The sequence below is a fragment of the Accipiter gentilis genome, chromosome 7, assembly GCF_929443795.1.
Source record: "Accipiter gentilis chromosome 7, bAccGen1.1, whole genome shotgun sequence".
NCBI lineage: Eukaryota > Metazoa > Chordata > Aves > Accipitriformes > Accipitridae > Astur > Astur gentilis.
The window spans coordinates 41,703,128-41,719,263 of record NC_064886.1 but is presented as its reverse complement, the minus strand read 5'-3'; the positions used below and the strand labels follow the sequence as shown (position 1 = coordinate 41,719,263).

Below are 16,136 nucleotides of genomic sequence, written 5' to 3'. Positions count from 1 at the left end.
AAGGGCCGGGCTGGTTTCCCAATGGGGCTCCCCGGGCTCCGTGCCTCGGTTTCCCCATCCCGGCGAAGCAACGGGAGCTGCTGGCTTGGGGTGCTGGGTGCTGGGGCGGCGTTAGGGTTTTTTTGGCAGGGTGGGGAGTACAGGCAGCGCAGGCAGCGCAGGCAGCGCGCCCCTTTGAAGTGGAGCCCAACTTCCAGGAGTGAAGCAATTCTCGTTTGCATAATGAACAAAGAGAGCAGGGGGGAGGCGAAACCCCAAAGCCCGAGCTGGCAGGCAGGCCTGCCCTCCCTGCCTGCCCTCCCTGCCTGCCTGCCCGCTCCCCCAGCCGCCTGTAATTACAGGTTTATTGCCTGTACAGCTATTGTGTAATGACATGTTTGCAAATTAATTTTTACGGCTCATGCCATGGAGGGGAGTGGGGCGGGGGGGTGGGGGGGGGAGGAGGGGTCCCCCCGGTGCTTGCGTGAGCCCAGCAAAATCAAATCGACCCCTATAAAAGCGTGGGGGCCCCCGGGGGAATTGGGTGACACGGTGACCCCGCAGCCTTTCCAGCCCAGGGTGGGCTGGAGGGGGTCCCCTTTGCTATGGAGGGGGGGTATTGGGTTTAGGGTACAGAGAGCGGTGTCACCCCATAAGTGACATTTCCTAATGCGCCAGCGAGGTGTGCAGGGGGGGGGTTGGCCAGGGATGGGGGGGGAGCAGCAGCACCCAGCACCCAGCACCCAGCACCCCGCAGGTGGGATGCACGGCGGCACAGGGGAGCAGCCTCGGAGCAAGCGGGACGCGAGCGATGACTCAGGGGACAGGCCAGAAATACTCCCAGCGCCGATCTTGACAGATGTAGGTTAGGAAGGAAGAAAAGACATAATAATAATCCCCCGACCTGGAATTAGAAAAGCAATATTTAACGTGGGGAGCAGGGTGGGGGGAGGAGGAGGAGGAGGGTGCAGTTTTTCACCGGCTCCGTCTTTGCCAAATGGGTTCCCGGGGAGCTCGGCTGAAAGGGCACGCGTGTTGCGTGCGTGTGCAAGCGCGTGGATGCGTCTACGCGTGCATACACGCGAGGGCACGCGCGCGTGGACGCAAGCGTGCCTAAGCGCGCGCGCCCCTGCCATTTGCAGCCAGAAGACCTTTTGCAAAGGCCCTTTCTGCTCGCTTGCAGCGAGCACCGGGCCCCAAATCTCCCCTCCGTGGGGTCGGATGGGTTTGGGGTGATACCAGCACCCCAAGCCCCCCTCCCCACGGCCCCACAATCAGGAGCAGGCAGCGGGGGCCTGGGAATAGCCTGTATCTTTAAGCTTGTTGAAGGGCTGGTCATTATCATACAGGATGTGGCTTCTCTTGCAGGGGCGAGATATCACACCTCGCCTTCGTGAACTTTGGTGTTAAAAGCAGCCGGCGGTTTGGGAAGAGAGGGCCAGAGCTGGGGGGGGGAGAGGCTGGAGGGGGGGGGGGGGTGCGGGGGGGGACACAGCACCCATGCACCCTTACGTACGCGCGCCCATAAGCGCGCGCACCCCGTGCAAGCGAGCGCGCCCGTGCAAGCGAGCGCGCCCATGCGCGCCTGGAGCGCGCAACCGTTCTCCCCCCACCCCCCCCCCCCCACCTCCTTTTCCACCCCGCCTTGGCTGATCGTTTGCTTAAAGCAAATTAAGCCGGGCCCTCGTTACTATGGTGCAGCCAGGATCTCCAGCCTCCCTCGCTCTCCCCGTAATAGCATTTATTAGCCCTATTTGCCTGCAAGCATGTCTTCCCGGATCTGCTAATGCATCAGCGGAGAGGGAATGGGGGAGATCCTATCGAGGGGCTGATTGCAGCCCCTGTCGGGCGAGCGAGGCCGGGCAGGGGGGATTTGGGGGTGCAGGTGTGGGGGGGGGGACATGGTGGGAGCTCACCCCCAGCCCCCTGCGCAGGGGCCGGGGCAGGCAGCCTTCCTGCGCCTGCCTTTTGTGAAGCAGCGGGCAGCTCCCGGCAGGCAGGAAAGTTGGGTTATTTATTGTTTTATTTCCTAATTTCCCTCCTTAAAGCGACTGGGGGGGGGGGGGGGGGCTTGATTTTTCTATTTTTATTTTACTACCCCCCCCCCCCACCCCCTCCGCCTCCATCGGCAGCTGTTTGAAAACAGCATCCCGGAAAAGACAAAAAAAAAAAAAAAAAAAAAAAAAGAGAAAAATAAAAAAATTACTCTGTCTGTAGGCGAGGAGGAGGAGCGGGGTTTGAAGGGGGAAGGAGGCTTCTCCTGCCCTCTCGTCCCCGGCTGGCGGGGTGCCCCCGGGGCTCGCCTCCCCAAAAAACACCGGGGATGAAGGTTGAAGCCCGGGGGGAAGCGGGACGGCGTGACGCGAGGAGGAGGGTGCCGGGGCGAGCAGCTGCCTGCCGCTCTCCTGCCCGCTCCCCTTCATTAGGGGAGACAAATCTGCTGTCAAGTAGCCAGATTTCCAATTTACCGATAATGATTCTTGCATGAAAATTGATCGAGGGGCAAGTCTGCCGCCTCTCGCTCGCCCGGCTTTGGCGCAGCCCGGGGGAGTCTGGGCTTTTCTTGCTCGCCTCGGGACACGCCGCTCGGACGGACGGACGGACGGACGGACGGACAGACCACCGGCTCAGCACCCCCGCCTGGGTCACCCACCCCACGCCGCCAACACCCTTTCTCCACGCCGGGTGGGTGGTGGCGGGGAACCCCACCGCACCGGCCGGCTCAGGGGGTGCGTTCTCCCCCCCCCCCCCCCCCCCCCCCCCCCCCCCCCCCGCCCCACGCCGAGGGTCCCACCGCCTCCTCCTCCTCCTTCTCCTCCTCCTCCTCCTCCTCGCTGGCTTTTTGTGTGCCTGCGATTCGCAGCTCAGGGCTCAAGCGGCAGGAAAACCCCCGGGAAGGCGTCACGCCATGGCAGCCAGGCTCCTGCCCTGGCCCCGCCGGTGACAGCCGCCACTGCCACCCCTCCGCCGGCGCCCTGGGCTCGCTGCTATTTCAATTTTTATTTTTCCTCCTCCCCCCACGCACTTGATTCCCCCCCGCTCCTCCTCCTCCTCCTCCTCCTCCTCCTCCTCCTTCTCCTCCTCCCCGCTCCACCGTATTTTTTCGCCTCTGGTTTATTTTTCCAACCCCCTCCGTGTGGCTTGGTGCTAATTTTTTGGGGTGGTTTTTTTTTTTTTTTTTTTTTCCTTTGCTTCCTGACACATCCTCTTCACCTTGGGTCTTTTATTTTTTTTTTTTTTTTTTTTCCTGGCCACAATGGAACTGTAACATAAATCATGTTTGGGTTGAAACCACCTCTCTATTACTTACCAGGTAAGGCACCGAGCGATGCTGCCGCCGGCCCCCCCCTCCCCCCCCCCAGCCCCTCTCCCGCCTGGGTTCTCCCTGCAGGGTCCCCCCCCAGCTTGGGGACACCCCTTTATCCGCCCTGGCCAGCGCCAGCTGAGGAGGATTTGGGGGTGAAGTTACTTTCTCCCAGCACCTAATAGGGGTTTTGGGGTCCGGCGAGCTTTGGAGGGGGGGGAGCAGGCAGCCCCGGCACGGCACTGCAAGGCTCTGCAGGGTTTTGGGGTGCTCGGATCCCCTCCTCTTTTCCTGCTGCCGCTCCCTTACCCTGGGGGTTTCTCCCCTCCCCCCGAGGAGCTGGGGGGTTCTCGCCGAGGAGGGATGGGGAGAAATGCCGGGTGAGCTGTGTTTTGGGGGGGGGGGGGATGTCCCTGCTCGCAGCCCCGCTGCTGCTCGGGCGCAGGGACTCGGGGCACCAAAGTTTGCTGTGCCGCCCCAGCCGGCAGCACCGGCCCCCGCGGCAGCTGGCGAGGAAGGGGGGGACCCCCCTCTCCGTGTGTGTGTGGGTTTGGGGGTGTTTTGAGAGCATCGGTGGCGAGGGGGGCTGGGGTGCGAGCTCGGGCGCGCGCGTGGGTTGCGCGCTTGGGGTGGGGGGGGTGCGCTCGGGGTGCACGCTCGGGGTGCACGCTTAGGATGCGTGCGCAGGGTATGAGTGAGGTCGGGGTGGGAGCTTGGGGTGCAGGCTGAGGGTGCATGTTTGGGGTGCACGCTCGGGGCGCACGCTTGGTACGCTCAGGCTGTGCGCTCGAGGTTCTCTTGGGGCGCACAGTTGGGGTTCACGCTCGGGATGCAGCCCTGGGCTGCGAGCTCGGGCTGCGAACTCGAGGTGCTCTTGGGGCGCAGGCTGGGGCTGTGCGCTCAGGGTGTGCGCTTGGGCTGCGAACTCGGGCCGTGAGCTCGAGGTGCTTTTGGGGTGCAGGGTGCGCGCTCGACGGCGCGGGGGGGGGGGGGGGGGGGTGTCACCCTCCGGATGCGAGCCTGGGCTGCGAGCTCAGTCGGCGAGCTCGAGGTGCTCTTGGGGGTGCAGCCTCGGGGGTGCACGCTCAGGCTGCGAGCTCGGGGGCGTGCTCGGGGGTGCGCTCCGAGAGGCGGGGGGGGGGGGTGGCGGTGGGGCCCCTCTTCTGGGGGGGCCCTGTGCCCCCCGTGTGGCGGTTTCCCCGCGGAAGGTTGTTTGTTTCAGGAAATGGCTTTTGCATGTGGCAGTTGTTACAGGAACGAGCGGCTCTGCCCGAGCGCGCCTGCGCCGAAGCGCGCGAAGGCGAGCCGGGAAGGGCGGCCAAGGGGCGCCGGGGTTGAACTTTTGGGGGGGGGACACGACGACGACGACGACCTCCTGCCCCGAGAGGGGTTGCGGTGTGACATCCCTCGCAGGAGCTGTGCCACGGCGGGGACACGGGTGACCTGCTCGCTCGTGGCATCCTGCTCGCTCCCAGCACGCTCCGACCCTGCGCCCTCCTCCCTGCCGGCCGCAGGGGTCCCGCTCCCCGTCGTCATCCCCCCATGACACCATCCCCTTTGCCTGTTTTTTGCCGGTTCTCAGCTGCCCGCAGCGGTCACGGGCAATGCCTGCCCGGCCTCAGTGCCGTCCCCCATGGTGGGGACTCCTCCGAAGGCTGCAGGTGCAGGGAGACGGATTGGGGGTTGGTTGTTTTGGGTTTTTTTTCCCCCTTAAATTCCATATTTAGCACGCTCCGGTCGAGTGGGGGTTCCCGGCGGCAGCTCCTGTTGCGTGAAAACTTCTGGCTTTGCCGTTGTCGCTAATGCACTAATTCCTGTGCCCTGGAAAACCCTGCTCCGGCCGGCTCTTCGCTTTCCAGCCACCTCGGAAAGGGAAATAAAAAAACCAGAGGAGAAAAGCAAGACAGAGAAGAGCATGGAAGTGTCAGGCTGCGAGATTTAAAGCAATTAGGGGAAATTACGCTCGAGGCGCTGGCAAGCAGAGAAATCGCCGGCGGCAGCTGCCAGGGTGTCGGGGAGATGCTGGTGGGCCAGGTCGGGTGGGAGCAGATGGAGACGTGAACCTTCCCCCCCCCTCGGCCTCTGTGGGCTCGTGGGGGTTTCGTGAGCGCTGGGGCCGGCGGCGGTGACTCAGCGGCGCGCGAATCCTTGCCGGGGACTTGTCACCGCCTCGGGGACTGCCTGGCCGTGGCCCGTGTCGCACGTTTCTCGGTGGCTTGGCTAGCAGGGGGGATCCGTCCGGCTCTTCGACGTCCCCCTGCATCCCTGCGGTCACCGATGCTCCTGTCACCCGCGTCCCTCTGGTCGTGGGGGGCTGAGATGGGCGACGAGGCTCAAGGCGGCTGCGAGGGGACACCGGGGACGGTGGGGCGTCGAGCGTAGCTGAGAACTGGAGTGGGGGGGGCCAGGGAGGGGACCCCGTTCCCCGCTGGTACATGTGGAGACCGTGCTCAGGCTGGCTTGCCTTGAGATGCGTGGGTGCGCTTGTCACCCCACGGCCGGTGACAGCATCCCTCGGGGACAGCAGAATCCTTTGGGGACACGCGGCACCCCTTTGGGGACACGGAGCATCCCCGGAGGGCCTGGCTGGTTGCTCCGGCAGGCGTGAGGGTGGCACCCAAACGCACCCTTTTGGGGTGTCCGTCCCCTCCCTATAGGTGTCCCCAAATTGCCGGCAGCCCCTCGGCGCCGGAGGGACCCTGGGGCTCCCTGACGTGTCCCCCTGGCGGGGCAGGATGGGGCCTTGGGTGCTTCGGCGTGCCGGGAAGGATGGCGGCGGGTGCTGGCGGCGGATGCTGCTGACTCAGGACCTTCCCAAATGGTTCCTATTTTTATGCTGGGGCCGGTAATATTTAGCCCCAGGATCAAAAGCAGCTGGAGGGAGCTGGGTGATGCCGCTCGGCGGGTACCGCTGGTGTGAGGCGTGAGTCACTGGCGATTTTTGGCAGCGCCAGGCAGGGGCAGCCACCCCCCCACCCCAGGGGTTGGGTTTGGGGTGCTTGGGGCTGACCCCCCCACCCCGTCTTGGCAAGCCTCCGGCTGGATGCTGGGGTTGGGGGTTACCCTTCCTCATCCTCGCCGGGTGTGTGGTCGAGGGGTGCTCGAGGGTGATGCTTTTTGGGGTGCTGAGGAGGGGGGCTGGGTGATGCTGGGGGGGGTGGGAGTCTGGGCTGGGTTGGGGTGCCGGGAAGCCCTCCCGCCTTCCTCCCTTGCCCACCCCACCATCCTCCTCCTCCTCCTCCTCCTCTCGCCAGTCCTAAATTCGGTTGCCACGGCAACCATGTCAACCACTTTCCAGCTTCCCCGTGATGGTTTGAGGAGGGGAGGGAAGAGGGGAGCCAAGGGAAGGGGGGGGGGGGGGGGGCGGTGGGCGAGGGCTGCATGCCACCAGGGGGGAGACACAACAAGGGACCGGGGACATCGCCCTGAGATCGGGGCTTGGGGTGACGCTTCCCAGATGGGTTTTTTCCCCACTGGGTCCCGTCTGGCGAGCGGGGGCCGGTGCCAGCCCGGTGTATGCCAAGGGGTCAGGGCTGGGGGTCCTACCCTGGGAAAGGGGGGTTCGATTGCAGCCCCCCCCAGCTCCGAGCAGGTGGGTGGGTACCCCCAAAATTTGGTGCCTGTCTGCAGCCATCCTGCTTGTGCCAGGGCCCCGCCGGTACCCGGGATGTCAGTAGCCGCACAGCTTGGAGGGGGGTGTGTGAATTATTCCCAGACACCCCCTTCTTCTTCCTTTTTTTTCTTCCTGGCCCCTCCTCGCTCTGTAATCTCTTTATTCCTGGGCTAAGCCTGGTTCCCAATGGTTTTAAAGGCAGATTTGCCTGTAGCTATATAGGACAGGGTGTAAAGCCGGGCGGCTGTGCGGGTGGGTGTGTAACACCAGCGCTGGCATCACCCCACGGCGGGTGGGCGCCCGGCTGTCGTCCCCCCCCCCGGGATCGTGCTGCGCCGGCACGGAGCCGCGGTGCTGCCGGAGGGGAGGAAAGCAGGCGAGGTGTAATTACCCCAGCAGGAGTTTGGCCCGTGATGAAAGCGGGGTAACCGCTGCCGCCATGCAGTCACCCCCCCCACTCCCCACTGCCCCAACCTCCGGCATCCCTCCTCCCGGCACTGCCAGAACCCCGATGCCCGGGGGTCTCTGGGATGCTGCGAGTATCGCTCACCTCCAAACCCACGCCAGGGTTTTGTTTTTTTTTGGGGGGGGGGGGGGGGGGGAGCAGGTGCTTCTTTTCTCTACGGTGTGTGTACCCCCCCTCCCTTTCCCTTTCCTTGGCACCGGTTGGCAGCACCTGCCGGGGACGCTCCTCCTTGGCACGGCATCGCGGCACGTGTGCGGGCACCGCCGGCGGCAGCCACGCTCGAGGCACCGACGGCAGCCAGGGGGACGACGACCAGGGCCAGCCCTGCCCTGAGCCTGGCAGCAGGGTGCATATTTCTCCCCCCCCTTGCCCCCACCTTCCCATTTCATTATTAATTTTTAACTTTATTTCCCGACCGCCGCACTTAATTAAACGCAGGCGCCTCTTGCCATGAGCTGACGCGGGGTATTTATTACACCAAATGTCGACGGGAAGGATGCTCCCCCACCGCAACATCCCTCCGATGGATTATTTCACTGGCTTTAAAAGCAGGGGGGTGACACCCCAACCCATCCCACCCCCCCGCGAGGGGCTTTGCGGGGGAAGGATGCTGCATTTCTGCATCACCAAGCTTTCTCCTTCCCCCCTTCTTTTAATAATAACGCTTTAAAGATGTTTGACATCTGTAACAAACAGCTGGCATCCTGTTATGGAAGAATGTCCTTTTATTTCGGAGCAGGTTGAACTGTCATTAATAGTATAATTAGGTGATTATCGGCGTACAGCAGAAAACTGCTTAATTGCACAGCCAGCTTTGCGAGGATCCCCGGCTCCTTTATTGCTGGATTTGTTTTAGCCGCCTGAATTTTTTCGCGCTGTGTTGTTGTTTTTTTCCACGTTGATTATTATTTTTTAATGCGCGTGGCAGCTGGGGGAGTGTGGCAGCACCGGCAGCGCCGGGGGACACACACGCACACACACACGCGGGGGCTGGCACTGGTCCCCCCCTGTGTGTGTGTGTCCCCCAGATCCCCAGGGGATTTATTTTTAACCCCATGAGTGCTAAAGTTGGTGAAAGGGGTCTCAGAGGTGGGGTTGGTGGGGTTTTGCTGGCTGCAGCACCCATGGGTGGGAGCACCTGTGGGTGGGAGCACCCACGGGTGGGAGCTGACCGGGTGCGGAGTTATTCGAGGGAAAAAAAGAAGATGTCTTTGTTAGCGGCACCATGCCATCAGCTCCCGGTGGGGAGCAGAGCCACGGCACCGCTCGGCGCGGGGCAGGAGGGCACCCATCGTGCCAGGGAGCCTTCACCCACCCTTGCCCACCCTGGTAGGCTGGGACCCTCCTCTTCGGGCACCGAGCCCCTCTCCATCCCCACGGCGCATGGGGCACGCACGTGGCTTGCTGCGGTGCTCGAGCGGCTGTGATGGAGTCGGTCCATCCCCATCCCCGTCCCCATTCCCGTCCCTGGGATGTGGCGTTTTGGGGGCAGAGCAGATTTTTTGGCGCCTGCCAGACAATAGCGCTTTGTATCTCCCCCCGGTGCCGCCAAACACACTTGTTAGCGCCACAGCTTTGTGCTGTAAATTTCCATGGAGTAATTACGTCTTAATTTATGATAATCCCGGGCGGGCGGTGGAGGGGGGCAAGTGCTAGTCAAGTTTGGAAGTTGCCTGCCGGGGCCCGGGGTCTCCCGTGGTTGACGCCGACCATGAACTTCTCCATCTCGGATGGGGAGAGCAGCGTCCCTGAGCGGGGACCGGGGCTGTTCCTGGGGGAATGGGGAGCGAGGCCACGTGGGAGTCGGGTATTGGTCCCAGTTTGCGGAGCAGGAGCGTCCCCAGCGCGATGGCCGGTGATGCTGCCCATCCCACCACCCACCCCGGAGCTCAGGACCCCATGGGTGCGTGGGCTGGGGTCATCCCGGGATGATGCCGGCATGCCGTGCCGTGTCCCGGTGCCGGTTCTCCCAAGCAGGAGGGAACATCTCCCTTCCCGCAAGCCCTCAGCACCACTCCGGCATGGGGCCGGACCCTTCCCCCTTCCCACCGCTGAATGGCTCATCCCGCCTTTGTCTGGAGGGCTTATTACCGGCAAAATAGAGGCTCTTTTCCCTCGGCCTTCCCAGCGGGCAAATTAGACGCTTTGGCAATTTTCGAGGAGGATGATGGGGAGGGGAGGAAGGCTCTCATTGCCCGGCGGAGGATCCCAGCGCCAGGCAGAGTGCTGGTACTCTCTGGCAAGGGTGTGGGGTGGGAAGCAAGGGGCTCCCGATGTCCCCTCGAAAGCCATCGAGGCACTGCCGAGAGCTGCCTTGGGAATCCCGTGGGATTTGGAGAGCATTTCATGCACGCCCTGTGGAGGGAGGCAGGTTTGGGGGATGCGTGCCCAGTACCACTGAGCATCCCCCGCAGAGCTGGGAGGGTGCTGGCACCCACACGTCCCACCACCCGTTGCTGACGGGGGCTGTGGGTGCCGTGGGCACCCTGTCCCGTGCTCCAGGGTGGATTTTGTCCCCGGAGAGGGGTAAAAGCCCGGGGCTGCGCCCGCTGCACCTGCAGCTGGGTCCCTGTTGGGAGGCAGCGTGCACCCACTGACATTTGCCAAGCGTAAAAATTCAATTAATTCCAGCAGGCAGATTAAATATAAGTGAATTTTAATAATTTGCTCGAAAGGCTGAGGATTACTGTAGGCGAAAAGGGAAGATGCTGCGCGAGCGGGGGCACCGGCCAGCCTTCTTGGCACTGGCCTGTGGGATCGCCGGTGCTAATCACCCTAAATCCCGGCGTGGGAAGCGGGGTCCGCTCTCCTCGGCACCAAACAGCGCCATGCACGATTCCTCTGGACCCGGGTTTTGGTTGACCTTCCCCTGTGATGAATGTGCCGGAGCTGTCCCAGCGGTGCTGGCAGCGGTGCTGTGCCCGTCCTCGGCACAGTCCGGCTCCACGGGCATCACTGCTGCTTCAAACCCTCCTCACTGGTGCCCGTTTCTTGGGGGACTTTGTGGAAACGGTGAGACCCGTCCAAGTGGCGGTGGGACCCTGGGTTGTCCCTTGGGGACCCCATGGCACGGCGCAAGGGGACCCCGGGGTCCCGGGTGAGGAGCACCCCAAGGTCTCCCCAAGACCTCCACAGCATCTTGTGGAGCCGGTGATGTGGGGCACCGATTGCTAGCAGATGGTGCCGGTATTAGGAAAATGAAAATACATGCAGTAAATTTGCCGTTTGCCAGCGTTAATTTCTTATCCCAAGGTAAAACCTTCCCTCTGGCCCATGCTGGGCCATCTGCACGGTCATAAACCACGGGGCTGCGATGCGTACGGGGGGACCCCGGGAGCACGGGGGAGACCCTCCGTTCCGCCCGGACCCCCGGCTTTGCCGGCAGCACAGTGGGATTGATGGAGATTGCCCGTGACCTTTGCTAGGACACGAGGTATTACCATTAATACTTCTGTATTTCCGGAGTTCGCGCCATGCATAAATCTCATATCAAGCTGGGCGGGCAGAGTAATCTGCCAGGCGGCGTTATTAATACCCGTTATTAATACCCGTTATTAATACCCATCACCCCTGGAGCCCTTCGTTAGCCACTCGCGGATGGGGCGAGGGATGGGGGCTGCGCCGTGTAACACCCACCCCCCCACCCCCCCAGCACCATTTTGGGGTGCAGCCAGGGCGGGCACTGGGAAATCCCCGGCACTGGCTGAGTCACCCGCTGCTTTCCGCTGGTGGCGGGGGGGGGGGGGGTGTCCCTGCGGGCACCCACCCCCATCATGCTGGGGGGCAGTTTTTACTTCTGGACCCCCTTGGCTCTGCTGGAGGGGGCCAGAAGCGCCTCGAAGGCAAGCTGGGGGGGTGGCAGGAGGCATCCCATTGCCTTGCCCTGGCACCCCCTAACTCTGGCCCGTAGCCCCCAGTTCGGCTGGGTCCTGGCCCCTCACCCCTGCCTGCAGCCCCCTGCCCTGCCCCTGCCCCCCCCTGCCCCGCCAGGACCTGCCCTGTGCAAGATCCAGCCTGCGTGAAACTCTAATCTCCAATTTTATTCGCTCGGCTCCAGCCGATTTGCATAATCCACATAATCACCCCGGTTTTAATTGCCCACAACTCTGCAGAAAGATCATGTGGTTAAGTGGTAAATCATAATTAGATAAATAATTGGCTTGGCCGCAGCAAGCTGCTTTGTTATACCTGCCATCTGCTGGGCAAGGGCTTCTCGCACCGAGAACAATGCGCCGCTGACGGCAAATCCTGCGCTGCCCGCGGCAGGGCTGCGCCGAGCTGCCGGCATGGGGACACGGACCGGGGATGGGGACGAGAGACGTGGACGGGAGGGCATTGCCCGCTCCCGGCCTGTGCCATGCCCGGTAGCACCCTGGAAGGTTTGGCGGCACCGTGCAACGCCTGGCTCTGACTCAACGCGTTGCCCAACGGCACCGTGCAATACACGGCGGCACCGTGCAACACACGGTGGCACCGTGCAATGCCCGACGGCACCATGCAATGCCTAGCCCTGTCCCACACCATGCCAAATGGCACCGTTCAATGCCCGGCAGGACCGCGCAGTGCCCGGCGGCACAGTGCAATGCCCAGCAGCACCATGCAGCACACAACAGTACCATGCAACGCTTGGCAGCACCACGCAATGCTTGGCAGTGCCGTGCAGTGCCCAGCAGCACCGTGCAGTGCCCAGCAGCACGGCGCAATGCCCGGCAGCACCGTGCAGCACACAACAGTACCGTGCAATGCTTGGCAGCACCGTGCAGTGCCCGGCTCCCTCCCACACGATGCCCAGCAGCCCCCCACAATGCCCAGCAGCTCCATCCCACACGATGCCCGGCAGCCTCGTGCAATGCCTAGCTCTGTCCCATGGGATGCCCGGCAGCCCCCAGTGGTGCTGCGCGATGCCTGGTACCCATCCGTACCCCCTACAAGAGGAGGGGTGGGAGCTGTACCCCGCTTTCCCCAAAGTAGGGGGGGCTGGCACCTGGATCTGGGCAGCAGGAGCCAAGAGGAGCCACTGTCCCAACCTGGATGCTGCAGAGAGGGGCTGGGGGGCCAGCAGCACCCTTTGGGCACAGGCACTTTATGTTTTGAAGCCCCCCAGCCGGCACAGGAGGTGGAGGCTGAGTCTTGGGTGGGGCAGAAAAATGGGGAAGAAAGTTGCTTTGAAGCGAATCTTTCACCGACGTGATTTCCCGTGGGCTTAGAAAACACCCAAGGCTGATTGGGCTGATCATGGAAAGGCAAGGAAGGGAGAAAAATAATCCTGCATCATGCTGGCCCTGGCCCCTCCCCGGTGCTGCGCCCTCCAAACGAGCTCTTATTAGTTTGCTTGTTGTCGTTTGCCAGATCAATGGTCCATGGAGGAGTGATCGATGGAGACCCAGCCGGCTAATAGTGCCGCACGCTTGGACGCTTAGTGCTGTGCTGGGCTCCTTGGGGAGCCCCAAATCCCGTCCCTCACTGGCAAAGTGCTCCTCGCCCTGGGGGACCCATCCGGACCCCTCCAAGGGTGCTGGCAAGGTGAGGGATGCTCCCAGGATGGGTCGTGAGGTCTGCCCCGAGGACCCTAAGACTGAACAGAGGTCTGTGCCTGCATCTCGCCATCCCTGGGGATGCTTGGGAACACCACGCCTGGCCACCTCCCTTCGTTTGGGCTGCGTGCCGGGCGGTGGGGAAGGGAGGGCAGGAGCGTGGTCTCCGATCGATTGATTAATTAATCAATGGAGCGTGTCGTAGGTGAGGTGGCAGAGCTGTTTGAAGGAGGGGGGGGGTGGAAGATGTGCCACGGCTCGGCAGGACATCCCCGGCAGAGGAGGTGGTCCCCCGCTTGCCTGTCCCCTGCCCGCTGGCTCTCGAGGGGGGTGGCGGGGTGTGTGTGGGGGGGACGATGGGCACACGCTTGCCCCCGGCCTCCTGCCCTCCCTCTTGCCCGCGTAGGCAGCCGCCGGGGCCATGCCTGCTGCATTCAGGCAGCGCAAGGGGGGACTTGACAATGCGAGGCCATTAGCATTGAAAATCCATGCAAAGCAGCTGTTCCCGCTCGGAGCGTGCAGCTGGATGCGGTTCCAGAGCGGGAGCCGAGGGCGCCGAGAGAGAGAGAGAGGGAGGAAAAGGCTTGGGGACCTCGTGCCATAGAGCGTCACCCCAAATTCCATTGGGGACCCATCCAGAGCCAGCGTGGAGGAACCGAGGTCCTGCGCGGTGGGTGCGGATCTGTCCCGGGGGAGGATGCAGGATGCTCATCTCTCCCCGCTCCCTCGGCCTCCCGCCGCGCTGGGTTTTTTTCCGCTCCATTTGCCAGGGGCTGGAGCTGCTGCCTGATCGTATTTGGTAATAAATTATTAGTTCCAGCGCTCGGGAGCCCGGGAGCTCAAAATAGCTGCTTTTAAAGCAGGCGGCTGGTTGCAGGTTGAGTTCAATGGCAATCTGCTCTGAAGGGCACTTCATGCTCATTAGGGGCCTTTCAAGGTGCTGGGGAGAAGCAGGGGGGGGCCCGAAACCAAGGTGCTAAACCTGCCCGCACCGCATTTCCCGGCAGCTGCCTGCAGCAGGGACGGGGAAGCAGGGGAGAGCAGCCGGCAGCAGTACCGAGTCCCCCTGCCCGCAGCAGTCCGGGAAGGATCTTGGGGTTTTGGGGTGCTGGGAGCCCCGTTCCTGCCCTGGCACTGCCCGCTCCTGCCTGCCCGCGGCGGCTGCCGGCGTGTTTATTTGTCTCCAGCCCCACCAGGCAGCCAGACTGGTTCTGCTCTCGCTGCCGGAGGAGGCTCCCGCTGCCAAAAAACCCGCCAGCGTCATCAGGAGCAGATGGAGAGAAGATGGCACGCTCCCAGCTCCCAGCTCCCAGCCCTGCGCAAGGGGATGCGGGGGGCCGGGGTTGGAGGTGGGGAGGGGACACACACGGGACCAGGCAGGGACACCCCCCTGTCCCTGTCGGGAGCCGAGGGCTTGGGGATCCTGCACCGTCAGGGATGCCAACCCCACGGCTGGTGCCACGTGCGGCACCGTGGGAAGGGGTGCCAGGATGCGGGGTGGCACGGGGAAGGGTGAGGGGGTCACGGCGATGGCCTTGCGGTCCCTTCCTCTTCCTCCTCTTCATCCCACCGGGCAGGGACCTGCCTGCTCCTGCGGGCAGGCAGCCAGCAGGCACCAGGAACGCCAGACACTCCCTGCGCCGCTGTGCCCGCGCAGATGCCGCGGGAGGGACGGGGACAAGGGTGGCACGTCGCCCGGTCCCCAACCTTCTCCGTGGCCTCAGCAGGGGACCCAGGAGACTCCCTCCCCAGCCCCAGCCTTGGTTTGGCAAGGGGGGTGTGTGTGCAGGAGCGAAGGCAGCGAGCGGTGCCCGAGGGCAGGTACGTGGGGGGGCTGCCAGCTCCTCTCCCCATAGGGGTGGGGGCGACGGAGGGGCAGCCTGCCCCGTTTCGGGGTTGGGCTCCCCACCCCGGTGAGGCAACCACTGGCGTGACCCCAGGGCCGCTGCTGAGCTCCGAATTTGACCTGTTTTTCCGCACGGATCCACCTGCCGGGAAAAGCAGCCGGGGAGGGGTGGGAGGAGGGTGAGAGCCGGTTGGGGGGAGACCCCACCTCGCCGTGGGGTGGCACGGCATCCCCAGCCACCACCGGGACACCGGCACCCCCAGAGGTGAGCGGTACCCACGCCGTGCCGGTGACGGGATGCCGGAGGGACTGCGGGCGCCATCTCCACGCGGATGCTCTCGGCCGCCGCGGCGTGCCTCAGTTTCCCCAGCTGGCAATTCTCCCGTGGAGCAACCCAGGGACGCCCGGACAGACGGACGCCACCTCCGTCGGGGCAAGGCGGGTGAGCGGCGCTGCTCGGGCCCCAGCCGGGGCGGAGGCGCCGATTTTATCACCGGGCAGGAGCGGCAAAACTGGTTTGGAGCCCAGCTGGGGCAGCGGCACAAGAGTTAGCGAGCCAGCGCCGAGGAGGAGGGGGGGGAAACGTGAGCTCTCCGCACGCTTTCCCGGCGAGCTGCTGGCTCGGAGTTGCCCTGCGCTTGCCCGGCAAATCCCAGTGGGATCATGAGTTTGTTGGGAGGCGTTTGGGGCCGCGGAGATCAGCTGAGCATCACACGGGTGATGCTCCGTCGCCAGCCCCTGTGCCCTGGCGAGTGTGCGTGAGTGTGCTAATCCTCGCCGGCTGGTTAGGAAAGCGTTTCCAACCTTGGATTGGGGCTGGGGGGGGGCGGGTTATGCCGGGGTTAATAGCTGGGGAGAAGCTGGGGGGGCATGGGGAGGTGCAGGGCTGTTTTTGGGGGTTGCAGGGCTGTGCTAAGGGGATGCCAAGGCAGTGCCTGGGGGATGAAAGGCTGTGCCCAAGGGATGCAGGGTTGTGCCCGAGGGATGCAGGGTTGTGCCCAGGGGATGTGTGGGGCAGTGCCTGGGGGATGTGGGGCAGTGCCTGAGGGGCACGGGGCTGTGCCCAGGGGATACCACGGGGATGCTGCAGCCCCCTTGGGATAGTGCCTGGATGCACGGTGCTGCAGGCAGAGCCTGGTACCCCGCTCTCCAGGGGGGGTACCCAGGCACTTATCTGGGGGCTCCATGGCCCGGTGCAAAGCCCGGGGGTGCCCAGGCCAGGCTGGCGCGACGGGTTGGCTTCCCAGCTGTTCTGGTAATGAATTTACATGAGCCGAGTGTGTCGACAAGGCGGCAGTCAATGGCTGAGAGCACCGGAGTTAATAAATGCTTGTATAATGAGGGCAGAGGGGAGCGCGCGCCGCCGCGCCGGCCGCCTCTCCTGGGGCCGGGGG

The 16,136-nt window shown here is 63.7% G+C and overlaps 1 protein-coding gene across 3 annotated transcripts in view; it reads left to right on the top strand.

Annotated features, from left to right (window-relative positions):
- GSE1 (Gse1 coiled-coil protein) overlaps positions 1–16,136 on the top strand; it is a 100,863-nt gene that overhangs the window by 69,180 nt on the left and 15,547 nt on the right. Inside the window, exon 1 of one of the 3 annotated variants that reach the window (XM_049804328.1) lies at positions 2,774–3,292. The exons of the other annotated variants lie outside the window; for them this stretch is intronic. Coding sequence (XP_049660285.1) covers positions 3,256–3,292 — 37 coding nt within the window. The 5' untranslated portion in view covers positions 2,774–3,255. Of the gene's footprint in view, positions 1–2,773; positions 3,293–16,136 lie in introns of those variants that run through there. 3 annotated transcript variants of the gene reach the window in all.